The following is a 23,934-nucleotide window of genomic DNA, read 5'->3' on the forward strand; positions in this document are numbered from 1 at the left end:
AAAATGAAGAGCTTTATTGTTGCTTCTGAAAGTCAGCTTGCCTGGGGAGGATGAAGATTCTATAAGGCCAGCGAGAGGGCTGATCTTACTGCCTTCAGCCTGGATGGCTGGGAAACTGTCTAAACTGTCTCCTCTTCCTCAGAGAGGACCAGGTGACCTTTCCATGGGCTTGTAGGGCTCGTGGCAGGGGAGGGGCTGGCTGAGGGCTGGCATCTCACAGACCACAACAAAAACACACGAAACAGAGTAGGTGGGAGGAAGGATCTCAGGTTCCAGAGGAACTGAGAGGATGAGCACAGCTGGCGCTTACCTGATGTGGAAGTTCTGCACATTGACGTTCTTATATGGGGCTGTCTTTCTCTGGCACCAGAGAAGGAGCCCTTCCTTGGCCGAAGTCTCTGCAAAACACACAAGGACAGTGAGCACTGGCTCAAAAATAAACCCTCAGAACTCAGCCCAAGTTGGATCGGACTTTCAGCCGCAGGCCTGGGGGCCAAACAAAATCCAAGGAGAGAGGACATCAGTCCTAACATAGCAGCAGTGATATCAGTGGGACAGCCACTCCCATTCGGATGCGGACAAATGATGCCAGGCCTAACTGCAAGGACATATAACCCAGCCTAATCCTCATGGCCCTGAGGAAAGTCGCTTGACCAGGGCTGCCTCAGGAAGTGGTGGCATCAGGGCCTGAATCTGTGCCGTGTGCCCAACCACCAAGCCTGTGCCTCTCACTACCAGAACACACTGCCAGACAAGCCCTTGATACCGGCCTTGGCCTCTTTTGAACAAGCTGTGGAGAGGCCTATGTGGCCCTTCTGTTCTCCATGGACAGCTTGGCTGTCCTCACAGATCAGGAGCCCTGTGAGGGCAGAAAGCACATCTCTCCCAGTCATCACTGCGACCTGGCACCCAGGAACCCCTGCATGCTGACCCAGGTGGCTCTGCCCATCCTGTGTGCACACAGATGCTTGCAGGGAAGCGAAGTTGTCCATTCCTGGATGTCCTGAGCTCCTACTCAGTCCATGGGGCCAAGGTTCAAGGACGGGATGTCAAGCAGATAATGAACCAGGCCCAGGCCCAACTCTATCACTAGTCTGCTCTGGGATTTGGGTTCCTGGACTGTAAAATGGGCCCACCATACTTGGCCACCTCAAGAGAGTGGGATGAAGGTCCACTGAGATGAGGCTGCGAGAGCAAAGGCACTCGGAGGGCATCGGAGCCAAGGGGCGAGTGGCTGGGAGGGGCCTCCCTTCACCTGCCACCCACTGACTACTCCTTCAAGGGCCAGGCCCTGTGAGTGACCCCAAAGAGGCCTGAAACATGAAGACCACACTTCAACTCTCCTCTAACCCGCCCTGACTCAGGTGGGAAGGGGGGCAGTGCAGGTGGCTCTCACCTTCCACGGAGATGTCCTGGATGGCGAACCTAAGGATGATGGTCCAGATCATTCCCAGGGTCATCTTTGCATTGCCGTCCACAATCTCTGCACACAGGGAAGAGGGCAGAGGGCAGAAGGTTGTTAAAACCAGAGTGAGGCTCCTCCACTCAACCTGAAGGTGGCCTTCCAGCCCCATCTAGAGAACGGCTCTGAACCATCCCCCAGCTGCATCTCCCCTGGGAGAAAATCCACGGAACAGTCTCTGGGCTGCACAGTTCCGCAGCCTCCTGCTGCTGAGTGCCTGCAGGCTTCTGGCCATGAGTGTCCCTTGCCCCGCAGCCAGCTCCTTCCCCTGACCCTGCTCAAAAAACTGCTCCTCTGAGAGGCTGGTCCTAGGCACGTGGCCTCCGTTCACACTTCTCTCAACTCAGTGCTCTGTGCATTCTGCCTTCATCTGCATACCTCCTAACTACAGGGGAGCGCCCCAGGCTTCTGCTCTCAAGGCAAAGGTGGTCTTTTTCATCTCCTGGTCAGCAAATGTGCACTACATTATTTTTATTGTGAATCTATCCACTTCCTTCCAATCCCACTGCCAATACCCTTGTCCAAGCCACTGTCATCTCCAGAGCTCAATACGGCTGCCTCCTATATACCACAGCAGCCAGCATGGTCAGCTTTCCTCTTTTGAGACAGGGTCTGGCTGGCTGGAATGCAGTGGTGTAGTCATAGCTCACTGCAGCCTCCACTGCCTGGACTCAAGCGATCCTCTTGCCTCAGTCTCCCTGTAGCTGGGACTACAGATGGCATGCCACAATGCCTGGCTAGTTTTTAAACATTTTTTAGGGGCTGGGTCTTGCTATGTTGCCCAGGCTGGTCTCAATCTCCTGTTCAAGTGATCTTCCCGCTTTGGCATCCCCAAGTACTGAGATTTGCAGGCATGAGCCACTGTGCCTGGCACGCAGGGAAAGGGCTTGTCTTAAAGGCCCAGGCCCTGCCATCCTCCCAAAATTCTCTAGCTGCATCCTCTGGGCAAGCCAGGCTCTTTCTTGCTTTGAGAAGCTTATACCTTCTGTCCACTCACAAAGCACACCCCCAGCCTGCAACCCCCAACTGGCTGATCCTTCTCATCGTGCAAGCCTCTGCTTGTGTCACCTCTCACGGTGGCTTCCCTGACAGCCCGTCCCAAGGAGATCCCCCACCTGTCACCCATTCCTCTCTCCCTGGCCCCTGTGCTGTCCCCCAGGCATTACCACGTGAAATCATATGTTGGTTGGACTGTTTACTTGTTCACTGCCTGCATTCATGAGGGTGGGACTGCTCTGACCACCACTGGATCCAGTGCCTGGAAGGCCAGTAAGGAACAAGCGCAGCTGCTGTGTTGTTAGGAAGGGGAGAGCAGGGGCCCGAGGCCAGGTGGCCAGGTGGCCAGGTGCACGCTTTCTGAACCAACCTAAAAACAAACATTTGCAGCTGAGCGTGGTGGCTTAATCCCAGCACTTGGGAGGCTGAGGCAGGCAGATCACTTGAGGTCAGGAGTTCGAGATCAGCCTGGACAAGATGGTGAAACCCCATCTCTATTAAAAATACAAAAATTAGCTGGGCATGGTGGCAGGAGACAGGAGAACTGCTTGAGGCCAGGTGGCAGAGGTTGCAGTGAGCCGAGATAGTGCCATTGCACTCCAGCCTAGGCGACAAGAACGAGACTCAATCTCAAGAAAAAAAAAAGGAATTTTGCTGAAACTTCTCAAAAGAAGAGCTTGGACCATGCCTTCCTCAGCCTAAACAACTTAGAGAAAAACTATCTCTGCAAGGCCTAGGGCAGCTGTGTGTCTGCGGCTGGGTGAGAGAAGGGAGTATTTCCTCCCAGAGTCCCCCAGCCAGGCGTGCCTAGGGCAGTCGTTTCCGCTTTGTCAATACGCCAGATGCAAGGGGCATGGTGACATGGCTTCCGAAGAAGACAGAGGGGCTCCACTGCTGCAGCCACTCTCGGCGAGGGGCTGGGCAGAGGGGTGAGTTCCAAAGCTAACTGCAGAGCTAAAGGCCGAGGACACCACAGGAGACCCTGCTCACCGACCTCTGAGCAGAACACTCCAGGGCAGGCTTGCTTGGAAGAGGTGGAGAGGTCATAGAGAAGATGGGGACCACCTTCCCTGGGGACACACCCAGAGGAAGTGGGGGGCTCCATGAGCTACAGCTGAGAAGCTCCCACAGCAGGGTCACAGCTTTTGGGTTTTGGGAGGAGGAAATATGCTCATTCTGTTGCCTGGAGACAGGGGAGGGACCCAGTGTCCACCCTGTCCTACAGTTCAGAGCCCCAAACCCAGAAACTGAGCAGCTCCACCTGCCCCTTAGTGCAGCAAGGCAGCTCAAGCCTCAAGGAATCTATGCTATGCACCTCCCGAGGGCTGATCCTGCAGAGCCAGGCGAGGCTGCAGCTCCCCAGCCCAGTGGGTACAGGTGCAGCTGGTCACGGAGGGCTTATGGAGTTCCGGTGAGGCGAAGAGGGCCGTGTTTCTCATGACACATCCACCAGCTGCTTCTCTGACGTGCAGCTGTGCCTCTGGCCCCTCTCATCACCCCCATAGGGAGGCCATGCTCCTGCAACTGCCCGACTGTGAGGAAGGACAGGGGGACAGGGTGGGACAGGGTTCTCAGGTACTCTGGGACCCAGGAGCGCCTCCATTTGTTCCAAGGCCCCATGGTGGCAGAGATTGGGAATGAACCAATTTGGGCACGAAAAGAACAGTTTTAGACCAAGTTTTTCTCCAAATGAAAACTGATGACTGCCATGGGTCTCTCCTCTTAAACCCTTCTGTATTTAAAGACTAGCATTTGAGCAAAATAAATGCAGCTGTGAGAAGCAGAAGGCTGGAGCAGAGCCCGGAGGAAAGATCCATGCAAGGACAGAAAATCTCAGGGCCTGACTGAATTTTTGGGTTGTGATTTTTTTTAAACAAACACCAACCACCTCGACTGTGGCATGCAAGGCTTGGCACCCCTCCTTGCAGAGGTCCTGGGCTGGGGCAGAGCCTTGGAACTCAGTATACACATTCTGGCCCGGAATCTTGGCCAAACTCTCAGGCCCCTGTCATTAATGGCAATTAGTTTTCTTTGTTTTTCTAAAAACTGGGACAACATGGATGTCAGGGTGAAGAAACCCTGCTCTGACTAATGAGCGGAACTGCGGTCCCAGACTGCTGGGGAGTTTCTGGGCTCCATCAGGCCTTGCCTGTCTCTAAAAGCACCTGGGAGCTCAGGCCAGGCGTCTTGCTGAGAGTCCTCTCCACTGCTCTAGTGAGGGCCTGCAGGCGGTGAATTGCGGTCCTGGTTATCTACATGGGGCCCAGGAGGATCCTCAGGTGGTCAGAGGCCAAACTCTCCAAGCCTGTGCATGCAGGGCAAAGTCTGAGTACTGACCTTTGGCCATGCACTCCCTGCCCCAATGCCTGACACAGAGAAGGGGACTCCCTTCTCTGATTCCAGGCAGGGAATAATGGCAAAGGTGTTTCTGGTACAGAGAGAGGCCATGGCACGAATTTGTCACTGTCTGCTAAGCCTGGCCCAAGGAGAACCAGTGAGGGTGACCTGAGTCCGAGTCAAAACCATTCCTCCCCCCGCAGAAGCCACCGCCCCTCGTGGTTGGATGGGTTACACTTTCCAGATTTGGACTGCGCCCACTGGATTTTTCTGAGGGGTTGGGGGAGCTTATTGGCCCAGCATCGTATCATCAAGAGCAGTCGCTGTGATCACTGCTGAGTATGTACTGGGGCTTTGAGTGCCCCAAGTGCCCTGCCACCAACAAAACTTCTCTTCAGAATGCAGATGTCTTGCCTCAGAGCCTGAAGGTCAGAAGCTGAGCAGGACCCTGGCTGCCCCATCTCCAGCTCACCTTCCGCCCCGATGGAGACCAGCTTGACGCCTTTGCTGGCAATAAAGTCCAGCGCTTTGTTCACGTTGTTGATTTTGTGCACTCTCATCTTCCCCCGCTCCGGCTTAGGTAACCGCTCCCCTGAGAAATACAGAGAAGCCTTTAGAGTTTCCTCTGTTCTCCAAAACCAGGTCCCCCTGCTGGCCCACCAAACCACTCCAGCCCCACCCACCAGGCTGCTGTGCAGCTGTTAAGGGGTCCCCTCTCATCCCCAGGAGCAACAGGACAGCTGGGTAGGCAGGATCTCTGGGGACCACCGTGGCTGAGCACCTGTGCCAGCGCTGGGCGGCACTGCGTGGCTGGGAGCCTCACCTGATATGACCTCCAGGAGCAGCATGAGCTTGAGCCCATCTCGGAAGTCCTCATCGATGTTCTCGATCTGTGTGCCTGCCTTCCGCAGGTGGGAGTTGCACCACGCAGTGAAGGTCTGGGGAAGCAGAACAAAGGGTGGTGCACAGAGTCAGCCTGGCCATCGGAACTCTCTCCACATACCTGCTGGGCCCAAGCCCCGACCTCAGGAGAACTGCAACTGCCACAGAGCACTTGCCGACACCCTCCATGACCAAGACACACATTCTTTTTTTTTTTTTGAGACGAGTTTCACGCATGTTACCCAGGCTGGAGTGCAATGGCGCGATCTTGGCTCACCGCAACCTCCGCCTCCTGGGTTCAGGCAATTCTCCTGCCTCAGCCTCCTGAGTAGATGGGATTACAGGCAAGCGCCACCATGCCCAGCTGATTTTTTGTATTTTTTAGTAGAGACGGGGTTTCACCATGTTGACCAGGATGGTCTCGATCTCTTGACCTTGTGATCCACCTGTCTCGGCCTCCCAAAGTGCTGGGATTACAGGCTTGAGCCACCACGCCCGGCAAGACACACATTCTTTCTGATCCTCACAGTGACCCCGGGAGGCAGACCTGAGGAAACTGAAGCTCAGATTAGTTAATGACCCACCACAAGATCATCCAGGTGGTAAGTGGCAGAGCTTGGATTTGAACCCAAGTCTGTCCATTTTGGCAACACGTGCTTTTTCCACACCCCCAAGCTGCCTTGAGGAAACCCAGTACACACATCAGACAAAAGTGCCTCAGCCTGCCGCCTGCTCACTTGGTCACACGAACACGACTGAACACCAGGCTCGGTGGTGTGGAGTCAACAGGTTGGGTCCCTGCCCTCACAGGGCTTATGTTTTTTTGATGAAGGTCAGCCCTTCATCTGCCAGGCAGACCCACAGGCCCCAGCTAGACCCTGGCTTCCTTGACCCAGAGCCACTCCTCTCAGGCAGGAGCTCAGGCTGCCACATTCCAATCACTTACACAGATACAACCCGGGTCAGGAAAGCGGCAGGAAAAGAAAAGCTCCCATAAATAGAGGGTTTCTTTGAGTCTCTCCTCTAGCTTTGGGTGGTCCAGCGCAAGCCCTAAGCCCTGCGTGCACGCCTGTGTAGTCTGGCTTCCTGCGAGCAGGATTCCCCTGAACCTCTCTCTCCTGGAGAACATGTCCCATCCTTCCTACTCTTTTTTTTTTTTTTTTTTTTTTGAGATGGAGTCTCGCTCTCTCACCTAGGCTGGAGTGCAATGGCACGATCTCGGCTCACTGCAATCTCCACCTCCCAGGTTCAAGAGATTCTCATGCCTCAGCCTCCCAAGTAACCGGGACTACAGGAGTGTGCCAACATGCCCAGGTAATTTTCATATTTTTAGTAGAGATGGGGTTTCACCATATTGGTCAGGCTGGTCTTGAACTCCTGACCTTATGATCTGCCCGCCTCGGGCTCCCAAAGTGCTCGGATTACAGGCATGAACCACCGCACCCAGGCCTATCCTTCCTATTTTTAAGACCCAATGCAGCTTAGAGAAGACTGGAAGGCAAGTGGGAGGCAGGCCACCCTCACAAGGGTAAGAAGCCACATCTAAGGAAAATGTTTCTGAGGATCAGCTGGAAGGGAAGGAGGGTGCTAAACAAGAAGTCTAAGTCCCTGACCCTAACAGAACAACGATGCTGACAGGGTGTAAGTGCACCCAGGCACAGCGCATACAGCCTCCTGGTGGTGCCTGGCTACTCAGCCTCCTGCGAGCTAGGGCATGCTCACAGACATTAGAGCCACAGAAAATCTCAGATCAGTTAACACCAACACGCCCAGGCACCTTCAGGGAAGCCAGCCCACGCACCCTCCCACAGCAGGGCCTGGGAAAAATCCCAGGTGTCTGCTTCTTATAGGAACCCCTGTACCCCACCCCCTCCATCTGCAGGGGCCAGTGTAGAAGTGGGCAGACTGCCAGGGACACACAAGAGCACATTCCACGCCCAGGGTGCAGGCAGAGGCCACGTGGAGGACAAGGGGCTTCCATGGAGGCTCTGGCCAAGCACCATGTGTTTTGACAACTGTGGCCAGCCCTGCTTATTCAGGGAGACTCGACACAAAGTCCCTTCCCAGACAAAGCAGCTGCCTAATTAATACACCGCACCACAGTGTGGACCCAGCATGGGGTTACCAAGCGTGGACAGCTAGACCACCCCCACCCCACCTCTCGCCATGGAGGATTCCTCTGCCTGGGAAACAGAGACCTCTCCTGGTGGAACAACGCTGTTCCCCACTAAGGATACCTCTGCTCCACCCTGCCCCGCCATGTAGCCAGCCCTTGGCACTCCTCAAGTCAGGCCAAATGCCACACCTGAAGGGCACCCACACCATGACTTCCCTGACCTGGCTCTGACTTGGACGCCCTCCTCCCTGCAGATCACATCCCACCCTTGCTCTCTGGTCTCTTAACAGTTGTGTTAGTCTCCCACCCTCCCATGGCTAGGAGCTCCTTGAGGGGAGGTGAGAACCAAAGCAGGTTCTCATTACGAAGCTCACTAACTCACCTTCCCAGCCTCCCACATTCAATGGTGAATTCAGAGCCCTGGGCTGGAACCCTGCTTATACCACTCATGTCGACACGTCACCCAACCTTCCTTTCATTTCCTCCTCTGCAGCGTGGGGATGAAGATACCACCTAGGACACGAGCAGTGTGAGGACTCAAGATGGCCATGCCTGCAGTGCACAGAGCAGTGCTCCGGAAGTGGCAGCTCTCTGGATCGCCTTGTGCCTCCCAGGGTCTCCTCCCTCCTCACCCTGGTCTCAGGAGTCCTGCCCACTCTTTCCACAGTATGCCAGCTCTGTCCCGGCCTGCCCTCAGCACCACACAGCCCTTGGTATCTCTCTGGCAGCATCCCCCAGTTACTTTTGGATGGTCTTATTGGATGTTCCATGAACATGAGCTCTCTCTTCTACCATGTGTGAGCTCCGAGGGGTGGGAAGCATAGCGCCTGAGCCTTTATAGCACCAGAGCACTGCCAGTCTCGATGGTGGGCAGCAAGCAGGTATGGAGCCCAGCAGCCCTGCAGAACAGAGGGCAGCAGCAAATGGGCTGGGAATGAAGTGCCGAGGATGCCGGGCCTCTCCTCTTGAATGTGCCTGAGAGCAGCACTGTTGGGCAGCACAATAGCCAAGACATATTCCACAGCCAGAGGACACAGGAGGGCTATTCCTGAGGGCGAGGCCCCTGTGCTCTGGTGTGGCTGGGCCCAGACCTAGGCACCTGGGCTGCTGGGAGGGCCAGGCACACGTACGCACAGCACCCCTCACAACATCAGCCTGTGTGGGCTTCCCCTGCAAGAGCAGCGACCTGGGTTTGAATGCTTCTTTACCTACTTAAGTCTGTTTCCTTCCCTGTAAGATGGATTTATCAGAATCTACCTCTTGCAGCGTACTCTAAGAATTAAACTGGGGAAAATCCATTTAAAGCATCTGACACACTCCTTGGCATAAAGAGCCTAAGAGCCAGATGAATCACACACATGTGTGCACGCACACACACGCACAACATGTGCTGTGATCCAGTCTCCTATGCAAAGGCCCTCAGCCCACCCCCTGGTATGCAGGGAAAATGAGGTGGCAGGAGACTCTCCTTGGATGGCCCCCACCCCACCCTGTGGAGGAGGCTCTGAACAAACCTTGCCCCTTGGGTTCCGCCACTTGTCCTCAGAGGGGCTGCTGCACTACCCACTCTCCATACACACATCCCACCGCGCTCATTTTCACTGGGTAGTAAACAAGAGCTTGGGCGTCACAATCTTGCCTCTGTCACTGAAGCCTTGGGCAAGCAATAAGCCTCAGTTTCCTTACTGATAAACAGGGATCATAACCGAGAGGTTGAGATAGGGATTAAACAAAATGATACATGTCAATCAACACGTGTCAAAGGAAAGTCTGCTTTGAAATCAGTGGTAACTCTTCTGTGTGCTCCGTCTTCCTGACTGAACGCAGGCAGAGCCCCAAGCACAGAACCAGTGCTCAGGGAGGACACCCACTCGCCTGGCATGGATGACGCAGGAGAGAACTCCCACCCGGACCCGGACCTGACACAGGCTTGCGGAACCCAACTGATGGCCTCCTGGAAGATGAGGGGCATCTATTGACACCAGAGGCTCACAAAGCCACGCTCAGAAACCGGGTGACCACAACAGCCACTTCTCCATATGGAGAGACCGGTGAGTGGGAGCTGGAGTTAGAACGGGACATTAAAAATTCATCGCTTTTTCTACTTGGTTACAAAAATAACACTCTGCTTCCACTCTTCCTCTCCCTACCCAGTTTAGACTATGCTGCGTAGGGTGGATGGTGTGGAGAGGTGGTTTCTATAGACGGAGGCCCCATGCGCTACTCCTCCACCATGCAGTATTCTCAAAGTGTGAGCGGCCGACCCTGCAACGCCCCAGGCCACCATGAGTCCGTACATATTCATTTCCTGGGCAAGCATGTGCTGGGGGTCAGCAGAGGGCCAGGCCCTGTGCAGAATCTGTAACAGTGAGCAAATGTGGACACTCATGAGGCTCCTAGTCTGATCTCATTAATCAAGCAATCACTCCACTCCAGAAATAACGCCCATAGGAAAAGTGGTAATTATAATAGCAGTAACTGCAGCAGATACGTCCATAGAGTCTACTAGGGGCTAGGCACTGCTCGAGGCACTTGGTCACCTACCAGTTCTCTCACCCTCATAATCAGCTTATGAGGGAGGTGCTAGTGCTGCCTCCATTTTACAGATGAGAAAATGGAAGGCCTGAGAGGTGAAGTGGCTTGGCCCCATCAGGCACGAACCCAGAAAGTTACAGAGCTGGATTTAAAGGTAGGTGCTCTGGCTCCCGGGGCCTGTAGGGTGTTCTGCCGCATTTGCGCCCCTGCCCTGTGATGGGAGCTGAACAGCAGGGTCAGCATGGCGGGGAAGCACCGAGCAAGTGGCAGGGCAGACACAGAAAGGTGAACCTGAAGAGGTCATTCTCAAACTCTGAGCTGAAGGATAAGGAGTTAGTAAGACAAAAATGAGATATCTTCCAGATACTAGGAAGAGTACATGCAAAAGCCCTCCTGAAGAAGGGACAGACCCCCCTCGGAGAAGGAAGAGAGTGAAGTAGTGAGGCTGGCAGGCTGGCCTCACAAGGCCATTAAACAGTCATGCTGTCCCTGCCATGCAGGGAAAGAGCCAAAGGGGACAAGGGTCAACAAGTGATGGGCAGGAAGAAAGCAGGGTGAAGAGCCCCTCAGAGAAACTCCCTCCCTCTGGCAGGAGGAGGAAGGCAGAAGTGCCCTGTCGGCACACCAAAGGAGAATGTAAACTCAAGGTTTCCATTTCATTTGGGAGGAACCAGAGCGGCCAGCCCTCTGTGGGAGGAAGGAAAGGCAAAAAGCATTGAGCTCTCCTAGGCTTCATCATCAGGGTCACCTTCTAGGGGCAGCAGCGACTCTGACCGTCCAGAACATGGCAATGTCTGTGCCCTCAGCCCCGCACCTAAGAGGCATGCACCTGCCTCACAAATACTGACTCGGAGCCCTATTATGTACTGGACACAGGTGGACGCAAAACAGTTATCATTTACGTTCTGGCTGGATACTGTGGCACACAGCTGTAATCCCAGCACTTTGGGAGGCCAAGGCAGGAGGATTTTTTTTAGCCCAGGAGTTTGAGGCCAGCCTAGGCAATGTGGCAAAATCCCATCTCTACAAAAACTATAAAAATTAGCCAGGTGTGGTGCTGCTTGCCTGTAGTCCCAGCTACTTGAGAGGGGGAAGTAGGAAGACAGCTTGAGCCTGGGAGGAGAAGGTTGCAGTGAGCTGAGATAGTGTCAGTGAACTCTAGCCTGGATGACAGAGCCAGAACCTGTCTCAAAAACCCTCCCAAAATTACATTCAGCATTGGGGGGGGGGGGGATGACATATTAAAGGTAATTATGCAATAATAGCTAAATGCTGGCTCTATTTACACATTAGCCATTCTTTAAAACCTCCAATCCCATGATCATGTGAGGTATCATCTCCAATTGATGAGGAAACTGAAGCAGGGAGAGGTTCAGTGACTTGCTTAATGTCATGAAGCTGATATACACAAACACGGGGTGGGCATTCATTCCATGATGTCTGAGTGGAATGGGAGGCGCCGGCCGGTGAGGGAGAGACAACTCTGCTGAGTCAGGTCAAGAAGGCCCCAGCATGGGCTGCGAGCGGTGGGTCCAGCCTATAATCCAGCACTTTGGGAGGCTGAGGTGGGCAGATCACTTGAGGTTGGGAGTTCGAGACTAGCGTGGCCAACATGGTGAAACCTCAGCTTTACTAAAAATACAAAAATTAGCCAGTGTGGTGGTACACACCTGTAATCCCAGCTACTCAGGAAGCTGAGACACGAGAATCGCTTGAACCTGGGAGGTGGAGGTCGCAGTGAGTCAAGATTGCGCCACTGCACTCCAGCCTGGGTGACAGACGTAAGACTTTGTCTCAAAAAAAAAAAAAAAAAAAAGGCCCCAGCATGCCCTTGGTCCCTGAGCTGGAGGTGAACTCACAGAGCAAGGCAGGCAGGCAGAGCAATGACCCAGCAGCTCGCCTGCTTCTCAAAGCATGGCCCCACTGCTCCCAGCCTGTCCCTGGCCCTCCTGTGAAGGGAGCTTGCACCCAGCCCTTGACCTATCTAGGGAGGAAGGAAGGATACGGACTCGTCTGTCTTTGAGAACACACATGAAACAAACCAGAGACGAGGCTTCAGAGCTTGCCCTGCACACAGGCAGTCTATTAGAGAGGCTTCTCTGGTTGCTAAAATAGCACAGGGTGTGAGTGGGGGAAGGTGGCAGGGGTTGGAAGAACAGAGAAAGGCAAGCTTGCTGGTTGAGTTGGGATCCACTGTCATCCCTCTGTGTGCTGAGGCCAGTGGTGACCCGGTTAAGGCAGGCTTCAGGGAGCCCCAAGAGCTGTTTCTGCTTTGTCACTGTGGGCTGCAGGAGGGAGACGGGGACCTAGCATCTCTGGTCACAAAGTCCTTCCTGCGTCACAGGGACCCCTCCCAGCTGCCAGGATGTGGGGCGGTAGGTGAATGAATGATGGATATTGTTCACGAGGTGACCTAAGCACCCAGGAATGTGGCGGCAGTGGGCTTTAATGAGCCATTCATCAATGACTCCCTCCCCCAACCCAAAGAGGCAAAGCCCTCTCTACTCTGGGGCACTGAATAAGAAACAAACATTCAGCAGACACAGGGCAACCGAGTGGTTCCAGTGGGTAGAGCGATGGCGAGCTCAAGGGAAGAAAGGGCTCTGATGAGATGCGGCTGACCCAGCTGAACAAACTCGCCTTCTCTTTTCTTCCTGCCTTCCTGTTACAAAACATGTTCTCAGAACTGAAGGGGGTGGAGGGAAATGGCTGTTGAAGCTGGAATTCCACTAAGCCCAGAATAAAGGGAGTCTCTTGCAAAGTCGCTTTGGGCCTAGAAACAGGCTCGAGCCATCCCTCAGGATGGGTGAGAGTGCCAGCTCTGCACCACGTAACACAGGATCCAGACCAGGTCAGAGGCTTCACTCTCCCCACCCACCAGGCTGATGCTCACATGGGAATTCCACACACTCCACGCACGGCAAGATTTTAGAAAAAACTGTTTGCTGCCTCATGCCACAACCCCCTTCTGCTGTGTACACCGCCCACCCACTCAGCAGGATATCACAGGCCAACAGGCTGACCTAGGAGAACCAGCCTGCGTGCATTTTCCCCAGGCTCAGAGCTGACTGCAATTGGCCACAGAAAGCACCCCCCCCAGGTAGCTGAAGGCCAGACAGGGCTCCCTAGCACCCTGGGAATTTTCAAACCTTGGCTCTGAAATACCGTGTAGGGTTTGCTGCTCCGCTGGGGCATCAGCTGCTTTGAGGGGGAGGGCGTGGTCCCACCTCCTGAACGCCCACCTTGCCTGCTGCGGCCTCTGATGCTGCCCATGGTTCCTGCTTCCACGGGTCCTCAAGAAGGGTGTCTGGGGCTTGGGCACAGGGGAGGGACAGCTATTTATTCCTGGGGTAGGCACCCAGCCTTCTTATCGCCCATCTGCCAGTCTATTGCCAGACTTCGGGCAAGGGCTAGCCCCGCTGGGGCATCTTTTCAGTTCCTGAAAGCAGAAACGGCTTCCCGGCCCATGGGCTTCATCACCAACTATAAAGGCGCTTTCAGGGCCCGACGGCTAAAACTTCTGGAATCTGGGTTACCAGAGGCACAGGCAGAGGTGCTTGCCCTGGTAAGGGGGACTGTGGAGCCTCTCGCCTGTGAGACTGCACACCTGAGCACTTTTTGAACATTCACTGTCACCAGATTCTGAGGAAGATAAAAGCCAGGGAGCAGGCTGAAAGAACAGAAAATGAGCAGATCACGGTAACACGGCCACAAATTAGATGGGTGCAGCAATGTGGGACTCGACAGCCCCGCCTGCCCAGGTGCTCAGGTTTGGGGACACACGGGGGCTGCCCGTCCAGGACCCAACCCCAGCCAGGGGCAAGTACACTGTGTGTGCCTGTTGCATGATGACATAACCTAATCTGAAAGCAATTACAGTGAAATATGGAATGCGTCTTATGTCCTGGCCTGAAGTTGCCTTATTCGGAGGTTTCTCAGCCTACATGAAAAAGCTCTGACTTCGCAGTTGGAGGAGAGGTATAAATACCGCTGAATGGGGCAGCGAGCATTCCAATGGTCCTGCGTATCCACCCAGAAACAGCTTTTTGCCCCTGGCCCCCTCCCTGCACCTAGTGTTCCAGCCTTGGCCAATCCCCTTCAAGGTGCCAGAAAGCGTGTGTGTGTTGCTGCTACAAAGGATGGATTTTGTTCTTTTTGCTTTTTTTTTCTTTTTGAAACCAAGTCTCGCTCTGTAGCCAGGTTGGAGTACAGTGGCACAATCTCGGCTCACTGCAGCCTCCACCTCCTGGGTTCAAGTGATTCTCCTGCCTCAGCCTCTCAAGTAGCTGCAATTACAGGCAACCACCACCACGCCTGGCTAACTTTTATATTCTCAGTGAAAATCAGTTTTCACCATGTTGGCCAGGCTGGTCTCAAACAACTGACCTCCAGTGATCTGCCCACCTTGGCCTCCCCAAAGTTCTGGGATTATAGGCATGAGCCATGGCACCAGGCCAAAGAATGGATTTTGGAGTGCTGTCTCTTCCTCATGAGAAACACGGGTCTAAGATCTTCCTCTAGCTCTTTACAGGGCTGGTTTTGTCTCATGACTCAGGACTTGCCTCAAATGTCGGCATCCCAGGAGGCCTTCCTGGACTCTGCCACCTCCCCCAGGCTACCAGTCTACTCTGCACTGTTTTACTCACTGCACCTATCACCATCAGAAGCTATATTCTTTGTTCATAACCAGTCTCCCCTCCAAGTGCAGCATAAGCTCCCCAGAGGAGGGTTCTGTTTGCTGTGGGAACCCACTGCTTGGAGTGGTGCCTTTCACATAGTAGGTGCTCAGTAAATCCAGGGGTGGAATCAGGTTGGGACATCTTGCATCCAGCTTTTCTTTCTCTTCCTCTCTTTCATATATTATTTAAAAATATGCACAGCTTGGAAAATTAATTTTTAAAAATTGAAATGTAATTCACATACCCAAAAATTCACCCTTTTATGTAAAACTCAAGGAGTTTTAGTATATTCACAAGAGTGTCCAACAATCACCGCTATCTAATTCTAGAACAAGGCCAAGCATGGGTGGCTCACGCCTGCAATTCTAGCACTTTGGGACACCCAGACAGAAGGATCGCCTGAGCACAGGAGTGAGACCTCATCTCTACAAAAAATTTAAAAATTGCTGGGTGGCAATTTTTAACCTGTAACCCTAGCACTTTGGGAAGCCGAGGAGGGTGGATCACCTGAGGTCAGGAGTTCAAGACCAGCCTGGCCATCATGGTGAAACCCCATCTTTAAATTTACATTAAAATTTTTTTTATATTAAAAACAAATTAAAAATTAACTTGGTATGGTGACTCTTGCCTGTAGTTCCAGCTACTCAGTAGGCTGAGATGGGAGGATCACTTAAGCCTGAGGAGTCAAGGCTACAGCGAGCTATGACTGAGCCACTACACTCTAGTGTGGGCAACAGAGACCTTATCTCAAAACAAAAAACAAAACAAAAATACAGTAATTCCAGAACATGTCTATCACTGCAAAACTGGTAACAGTCACTCCTCAACTCCACTTCCCCCGTACCCAGCCCCCAGCCCCTGGCAACCACTAACCTATTTCTGTCTCTTGTGATTTGCCTATTCTGGACATTTCATACAGATAGAACCATATGGTATATGATGTTGAATTTGGCTTCTCCTTAGCATGTTTTCAAGGTTCATCATGTTGTAGCAAGCATCAGTACTTCATTCCTGTCTGAATAAAATTCCATCGTATGGATATACCACATTTGATTTATCCATTCATTGGCTCATGGGCATTTTGGGTTGCTTCTATCTTTTGGATATTAGTGCTGCCATAAATATTCATGTATGTGGACATGTTTTCAACTGCTTTGTGCGTATAACTAGGAGTAAAATTCTGGGTCATATGATACCTCTTATATTTAAAAAACTGAGGAACTTGGCTGGGCTTGGTGGCTCATACCTGTAATCCTAACACATTGGGAGGCTGAGGCGAGACCAGCCTGGGTGACATGGTGAAACCCCATCTCTATAAAAATACAAAACATTTATTTAAAATTTGAGGAACTGCCAGACTGTTTTCCCAAGAAGCTGCACCATGTTACACTCTGACCAGCAATGTGAGGGTTCTGATTTCTCCCAACCTCAGCAATACTTATTATCTGACTTTCTGATTATAGCCATCATGGTGGGTATGCAGTGGTATCTCATTGTGGTTTTTTCGTTTTACGGTTGGGGTCTCGCTCTGTTGCCCAGCCTGGAGCAGCGGTGTCATTATAGCTCATTGCAGCCTTCAATTCCTGGGCTCAAGCAATCCTCCCACCTCAGCCTCCCAAGTAGCTGGAACTTCAGGAGTATGATACAATAACTGGCTGATTTCTTATTTTTATTATTAATTTACTTATTATTTTGAGATAAGGTCTCACTCTGTCACCCAGGCTGGAGTGTAGTGGCGTGATCTCGGCTCACTGCAACCTCTCCCTCCCGGGTTCAAGTGTTTCTCCCACCTAGGCCTCCCCATTAGCTGGGATTACAGGTATCTGCCACCATGCCCAGATAATTTTTTTTTTTTTTTTTGGTAGAGACAGGGTTTCACCATGTTGGCCAGGTCTTGAACTCCTGACCTCAGGTGATCGGCTCACCTTGGCCTCCCAATGTGCTGGGGTTACAGGCATGAGCCACCACGCCCAGGCTAATTTTTTATTTTAATTCTCTGTAGAGATAGTGTCTCACTATGTTGCCCAGGCTAGTCTCCAATTCCTGGCCTCAAGATATCTTCCCACTTCTACCTCCCAAAATGCTGGAATTTCGGTGTTGTGGTTTTGATTTGCCCTAATTAGTAATGACACTGAACATCTTTTCATGTGCCTATTGACCATTTGTAGATCTTCTTTGGAGAAATGTCTATTTGAATCCTTTGCCCATTTTTTTTTTTTTTTTTGAGACAGAGGTTCACTCTTGTTACCCAGGCTGGAGTGCAATGGCACGATCTCGGCTCACCGCAACCTCCGCCTCCCGGGTTCAGGCAATTCTCCTGCCTCAGCCTCCTGAGTAGCTGGGATTACAGGCACACGCCACCATGCCCAGCTAGTTTTTTGTATTTTTAGTAGAGACGGGGTTTCACCATGTTGACCAGGATGGTCTCGATCTCTTGACCTCGTGATCCACCCGCCTCGGCCTCCCACAGTGCTGGGAGTACAGGCTTGAGCCACCGCGCCCGGCTCCTTTGCCCATTTTTAACTGGCTTGTCTTTTTACTGCTGAGTTGTAAGAGTTCTTTATACATTCTGGACAGCAGAGCCTTATCAGATATACAATTTGTAAATATTCTCTGTGTGTTGCCCTTTTACTTTAATAGTGTCCTTTGAAGCAAAAAAGTTTTCAGTTTTGAAATAGTCTAATTTATCCATTTTCTTTGTGTTTCTGCTGTCATAGCTAATAACAATTCCCTAACCCAAGGTCATAGACATTTACACTTGTGTTTTCTTCTAGAGTTTTACAGTTTTAGTTGTTACATTTAGGTACCTGATCCGTTTGAGTTAATTTTTGTATATGGTGTGAGGTAAAGGTCCAACTTCATTCTTTGCAGATGGGCATCTATTAATAGTTGTTCCTGTACTATTTGTTGAAAAAACTACTCTTTCCCCCATTGAATTGTCTTGCAACCTTGTTGAAAATCAACTGACAATAGATATATGGGATCTGGGAGCTTTTTAAAAGTACCTGAATTTCACCACAGGCAAAATATGTCAGATTCCCTCAAGGTGGGCCCTGGGGGAATGACATTTGACAAAGTTCACCTAGTGAGTCTAACAGGAAGTGAGGGCTGAGCACCAATCTAATCCAACCCCCTCATTCCATAAATGAGAGATCTGAGGTCTCAGTAGAACCAGAGAGTCTGGGTGCGATGGCTTAATTATGGGGGGGACTCAATTATGCAGATAAAAGCCCCAAATTCTCTCAGTGCTACAAACTGATCCTGTTTCTGAACAGGACCTTCTTGCCCTGGGTTCAGAGAGTAGGAACCTGTGGGGACCAAGTATACATGAAACAAGCAAACGTCTGCGACACTGCACATGGTCCAGATCACAGATTTCCGGACTAAGCTGGCTCCACCCTAGCTGTGACGCCCACCTCCAGACACCCCCTTCTCTGCTTTGGGAAGCTGAGGCAAGCAGATCATTTGAGGTCAGGAGTTCAAGACCAGCCTGGCCAACATGGTGAAACCCAGTCTCTACTAAAAATATTTTTAAAAATAGCCAGACATGGTGGCGTACACCTGTAATCCCAGCTACTCAGGAGGCTGAGGCAGGCAATTGCTTGAGCCCAGGAGGTGGAAGTTGCAGTGAGCCAAGATTGTACCATTGCACTCCAGCCTGGGTGACAGAGTGAGACTCTATCTCAAAAAAAGAGACATTGCCGCCAGATTTGTGAGACTGGATTGGACCCTTGGAGCTAAAAGAAAACCCAGGGGTAAGGGGGATAGGCAGCCCAGGGTAGGAGCTGTCCTCATCTGAGGCTGCCTCTGTTCTCAAACAGACTTCCGGAGTCATCCCACACAAGGGAAACCAACCAACCAACCAACCAACCAACCAACCCAAACCACTCAGATTCTATGTCAAAGAACTGGGTCCTCCCCAAGGAGGAAGAGCCTGCGCTCCCCACAGAGTCCACTTGCACAGGAAGAGATGGGTCTAAACTCAAGGCAGGTGGGGCCCACATAGCAGAGTGGGAGACAGAGCTCAGCCCTCCAAGCAGAGCTTCTCATCAGGAGGAGGAGATGGTGAGGCCTACCTTGAAATAACTACCTTTAACAGAGGAAACTTCCACTCCCAAAAGGCAGTTTTAAAATTAGGGCAGCAGCAGAGGCTGGGGCCTTGCCCTCCACCTCCTCTGGCCCCAACTGGCATTTTGCTGTGAAATGATCAGGCACACGGGGCCCTTCATCTGGAGAACAGGGAGTGTGAGCCACAAACACCCCATTTACTTTCAATGCTTACAGCTGAGCTCAGGTTTCGGGATGGGGGTGGGGGACTAAAGATCGTCTAGTTTAAACTTCGATCTTTCAAAGATAGCCAAGTAAGCCAACTCTGGCCTTGAGACGGTATAGCCTGGAATCGTAGCGAGTGCCTAAAGGGCCCAGTCTTTAGAATTAATGTTTTAGTCTGGACAAATCCGCCCAGGTATTTGTTCATCCAGAAAGGAGCCATTTGGCATTTGAGGAGAAAAGGTCAGACAGGGCACTGATGGGATAGTTGTTTAGGCAAGTGCTATACACCCCTGTCCTGAGCTAGCAGGACCCTGGGAACTCCTGAGTAGACCCTGCCAGGTTCAGGAAGTGCCACAGGAAAGGGCATCTGGAAACAGGGCAAACACTCCAGTTTCTCCCTCTGTTCATCTCTCCAGCAAGCGGCTTGGTTTTTGCTGGTATTCAAGTAATCTGTAAACTGGGCCCTGTTGTGGAAGGGCAAGTATGCCAGGCCCCGGAGTAATCTTTAACCTCTTTAACCATGGTAAGGGTTTTGTCTTTAACAAATGAAACTCCTACTTGGTGATCCTTTTCCTTTTTCCTGTTTCAAGAGGTTCTGATTCAACAGTCCACCCAGCCAAGTCAGGGCCATTCTCCTATTCCAGCAAGAGCAGAGAGGGGGTATCTGGGGGTGGGCATCACAGCTAGGGTGGAGTCAGCTTAGTCTGGAAATCTGTGATCTGGACCATGTGCAGCATCGCAGACGTGTGCTTGTTTCATGTATACTCGGTCCCCACGGGTTCCTACTCTCTGAACCCAGGGTAAGAAGGTCCTGTTCAGAAGCAGGTTGAGTTTGTAGCACTGAGAGGATTTGGGGCCTTTATCTGCATAATTGAGTCCCCACCCTACTGAGTAGACAGGCACTGGAAGGAGCCCAACCCATGGAGGTGTTTGGCACTCACCAACCTGCCCGCCCTTTGCCGAGGCCACAGGGCTCCCCTTCAGGCCTGCACCTCGGAGGCTCTGTGAGCACTGGATGAGGGGGTAAATGAATCCATGAGTCTAACTGGGAGGTGCCTCCAATCAGAAATTCCAGGCTTGGAGTTTGAAGTTTGCCAGGAGGCAACTGGTGGTGTTAAGAGTCATCCAAGCGGGCCGGGCGTGGTGGCTCAAGCCTGTAATCCCAGCACTTTGGGAGGCCGAGACGGGTGGATCACGAGGTCAAGAGATCGAGACCATCCTGGTCAACATGGTGAAACCCCGTCTCTACTAAAAATACAAAAAATTAGCTGGGCATGGTGGTGCGTGCCTGTAATCCCAGCTACTCAGGAGGCTGAGGCAGGAGAATTGCCTGAACCCAGGAGGCGGAGGTTGTGGTGAGCCGAGATCGCGCCATTGCACTCCAGCCTGGGTAACATGAGTGAAACTCCGTCTCAAAAAAAAAAAAAGTCATCCAAGCTTGTCCTTAGCCCCCTGTGAGTGAGTGTTGGCTTCCAGGCAGTAGGATGGTGTGGGGTGCACTATTTGGGAGGGTTAAGAAATCATTCTGGATTTGGGGGTCTCTTTTTTTTTTTTCCTTGACCATATTCAGTCCATCTCAGACTCCTTGGATGCATGAGATGGACAACATTAACAGTCTTTTGGGAAGATTTAAAAAAATAAAAACCTGACCATGACCACAGAGAAGGTCTATAGAAAAAAAGAAAGAAAGAAAAACCAAAATAGGATTCTATAGCCAAAGAGTAATTATAGGATCGGGAGGGACCAGTAAAGAGAGACTGAAACCTCTGACTCATAATTGCTCCATTAAAAATGGTGAAACATCTGCCCTGGCAGAGGAACAGGGCTAGACTCTCACCCTGGCGTGCCCCACCTACAAGCCTTCCTGGAGCTGGCAGTAAGGCCTGGCCAAACCTCACAGCAGCCATAAGGGGTGGCTGTCTCCAGGAGTGGTGTAATGTCAAAGGACAAAGGGGCCCCTGCTGCTCTCAGGGGCAGATCTGACTCCTGGCCCCAGAACAAGGGAGGAGCGGTTTGTCCTGCAGGGGGTGGGGGACCAGGGTGGGGCAGCACAGGGAAGATGTGGGCTCAGTTTTCCAGGGAGGGCCTCAGTGGTCCTGAGTGCTCTCACTACAGCGTGGGTAGAGGACTGAGGAGGACTCTGGGTATCATGTCAATCTGCCCCATAAAAGCTACTAAGGGCTTAACCTGAACCAAAGATAGCAACAGTTATTTTTTTTTTAGTTGGGGGGAGTCTCACCATATTGGCCAGGCTAGTCTCAAACTCTTGACCTTGTGATCCACCCATCTCAGCCTCCGAAAGTGCTGGGATTACAGGCATGAGCCACCTCGCCCGGCCTGCAAGAGATACTTTTTTATGATTGGGTGGGGCATAAGGCCTACTCTACTCTAATTACACTAATGACTCACATTTATTGAGCACTTAATGTGTACCAGGGTTTGTTCTGCATGCTGTAATTTTACAGATAAGGCTCCAAATGCTGGGGGATATGCCCATGGCCACACGGCTGTTAAGCAGTAGAGCTGGGAACCCATGACCCCCAAACTAACCTCAAGCCTCACCAAGACTGCTTTCCATTTCTTGTGAACGCACTGTCAGGCCCTGTATGAGCTACTTCACATGGTTCCTCTCATTTGATCTACTCTTAAGGAAGGCACAAAGCCTAGGGCAGTCCCAGGAGGCCCTTGGCAGATTCCAGCAGCCACAGTGCAGCAGGCCCTGTGCTGAGCCACTCGGTGAGTCATAGGGGAGGGCGGGCCAGTCAGGTGACCTGGGTGAGAATCAGAGCTATGCTGAGGTGGCCTGGTTACCTTGACATTCCTGAGATTCTGCCAAGGTAAAAAGTAACCCAAGGAGTTTGCCTTATATGGGCATGATGACAGATTTCAACAAGACAACCTGTTAACTGACCCGGTATCAAATCCATTCCAGACTACACAGGCGACACCCGATAAAGCTGTTCTGAAAGCATAGGAAATAACAATTTATGACAGGCTATCACCAGTGACTCACAAAGGTACAGCCCAATTGCCATTGTGTGTCTTTTAGAGAAGTGGGGGAAAGGTTGGTGGCCTGTGGGCCAAACAGCTGTGTCATTCTTCCTCCCACCAGCAGCCTGGGAGGCCTGGCTCAGACCCCTCCCTCTGTTCACAGGACTGGCTCAAGGAGGGCTGGAGGAAATCAATTTCAAGCTGGGGCTGAACAGCAAGTCCTGTCTGGGTTAGAGAGCCCTCGCCACCTGCTTTATCCCTGGGTGGGGTGAGAAAGAGGAGAGGCAGGAGCCACACTGGGAGGCAGAGCCTTTCAAGCCAGCACAGAACAAAATGGTTAGGTCTGAGGGAAAGCACTACATGAGAACCAAAGAAACCGACCAGGCCTCATAGGATTCCAGAGTCATCCCAGTCACTCCAAACTGCTGGGACCAGGTAGCCCCTCCCAGGCACTCCCCAGTCCCCCCAGAATGGGGAGACTCACTGCTCTGAGCCTCTCCCAAACTTCATTCATTCACATTTTAAAAGGTACTAGGTATATATATACCACACCACACACTACCCTGAGCACTGGGATTAAACAGACATCCCTGCCCTCATGCAGCTTACAGTCTAGCAGAAGAGCCAATACAGACAAAAACAAGCTAAGGAGACAGGGATAGGTACCATAATATGGGGTAATGTTACGAAGAGTGACTGGGGAGAAGGGAAGCAGGGAGGGGAGGGAATCAAGTTCAACCGATCACGAAAGACCTCTCAATGGAGGTGATATTTGAGCCTGAATAAGCTGAAAGAGCCAACAATGGGAGAGATCATTCCCAGGGAAGGCATTAGGTGGGAACTCAGGCCCGGGGGGTGTGGCTGGAGCAGAAAGAACCTGGAGGGGGTGGGAAGCATGAGGAGCCTGGGCTGTGAGTGTGGGTTTCTGCCCAAGAGCAACAAGAAGTCTTTGGAGGGTCTCACCGGGGAGAAGAACAGCCAGATTTTATGGGGAGAACACTGCCCCAATCCTGGTGGCTGTGTGGACTGCAAGGTGGTGGCTTGGACGAGGGTTCCAGCAGTGAGGCTGGAGAGAACTAGAAGAACCTGGAGTGGAGGCCGGGCACAGTGGCTCAAGCCTGTAATCCCAGCACTTTGGGAGGCCGAGGCGGGTGGATCACGAGGTCAAGAGATTGAGACCATCCTGGTCAACATGGTGAAACCCCGTCTCTACTAAAAATACAAAAAATTAGCTGGGCATGGTGGCACGTGCCTGTAGTCCCAGCTGCTTGGGAGGCTGAGGCAGGAGAATTGCCTGAACCCGGGAGGCGGAGGTTGCGGTGAGCCGAGATCGTGCCATTGCACTCCAGCCTGGGTAACAAGAGTGAAACTCTGTCTCAAAAAAAAAAAAAGAACCTGGAGTACATTCTGAAGGCAGAACTGACAGGACTTCCTGACCTTCATCAATGAGTCCCCTCTACAGGGCCAGGTATGGCGGCTAACACCTGTAACCTCAACACTTTGGGAGGCCGGGGCGAGAGGACTGCTTGAGGCCCAGAGTTCAAGTCCAACCTGGGAAACATAGTGAGACCCTGTTTCAATTTGGAAAACAAACAAACAAAAAGACAGGGCATGATAGCTCAGGCCTGTAATCCCAGTACTTTGGGAGGCTGGGGGGGGGGGGG

At 52.1% G+C, this 23,934-nt stretch overlaps 1 protein-coding gene across 6 annotated transcripts in view; it reads right to left on the reverse strand.

Moving 5' to 3' along the window:
• The window catches only part of ACTN4 (actinin alpha 4), an 80,395-nt gene that overhangs the window by 23,855 nt on the left and 32,606 nt on the right, over positions 1-23,934 (reverse strand). For all 6 annotated transcript variants that reach the window (XM_032248852.1, XM_032248854.1, XM_032248850.1 and 3 more), the window contains exons 2-5: positions 5,619-5,733; positions 5,268-5,387; positions 1,397-1,483; positions 311-398 (exon numbers count right to left, since the gene is read on the reverse strand). In XM_032248852.1, coding sequence (XP_032104743.1) covers positions 311-398; positions 1,397-1,483; positions 5,268-5,387; positions 5,619-5,733 — 410 coding nt within the window. The remainder of the gene's footprint in view (positions 1-310; positions 399-1,396; positions 1,484-5,267; positions 5,388-5,618; positions 5,734-23,934) is intronic.

This window comes from Sapajus apella, unplaced genomic scaffold (genome assembly GCF_009761245.1).
Source record: "Sapajus apella isolate SASKATOON/1434 unplaced genomic scaffold, GSC_monkey_1.0 scaffold68, whole genome shotgun sequence".
Taxonomy (NCBI): domain Eukaryota; kingdom Metazoa; phylum Chordata; class Mammalia; order Primates; family Cebidae; genus Sapajus; species Sapajus apella.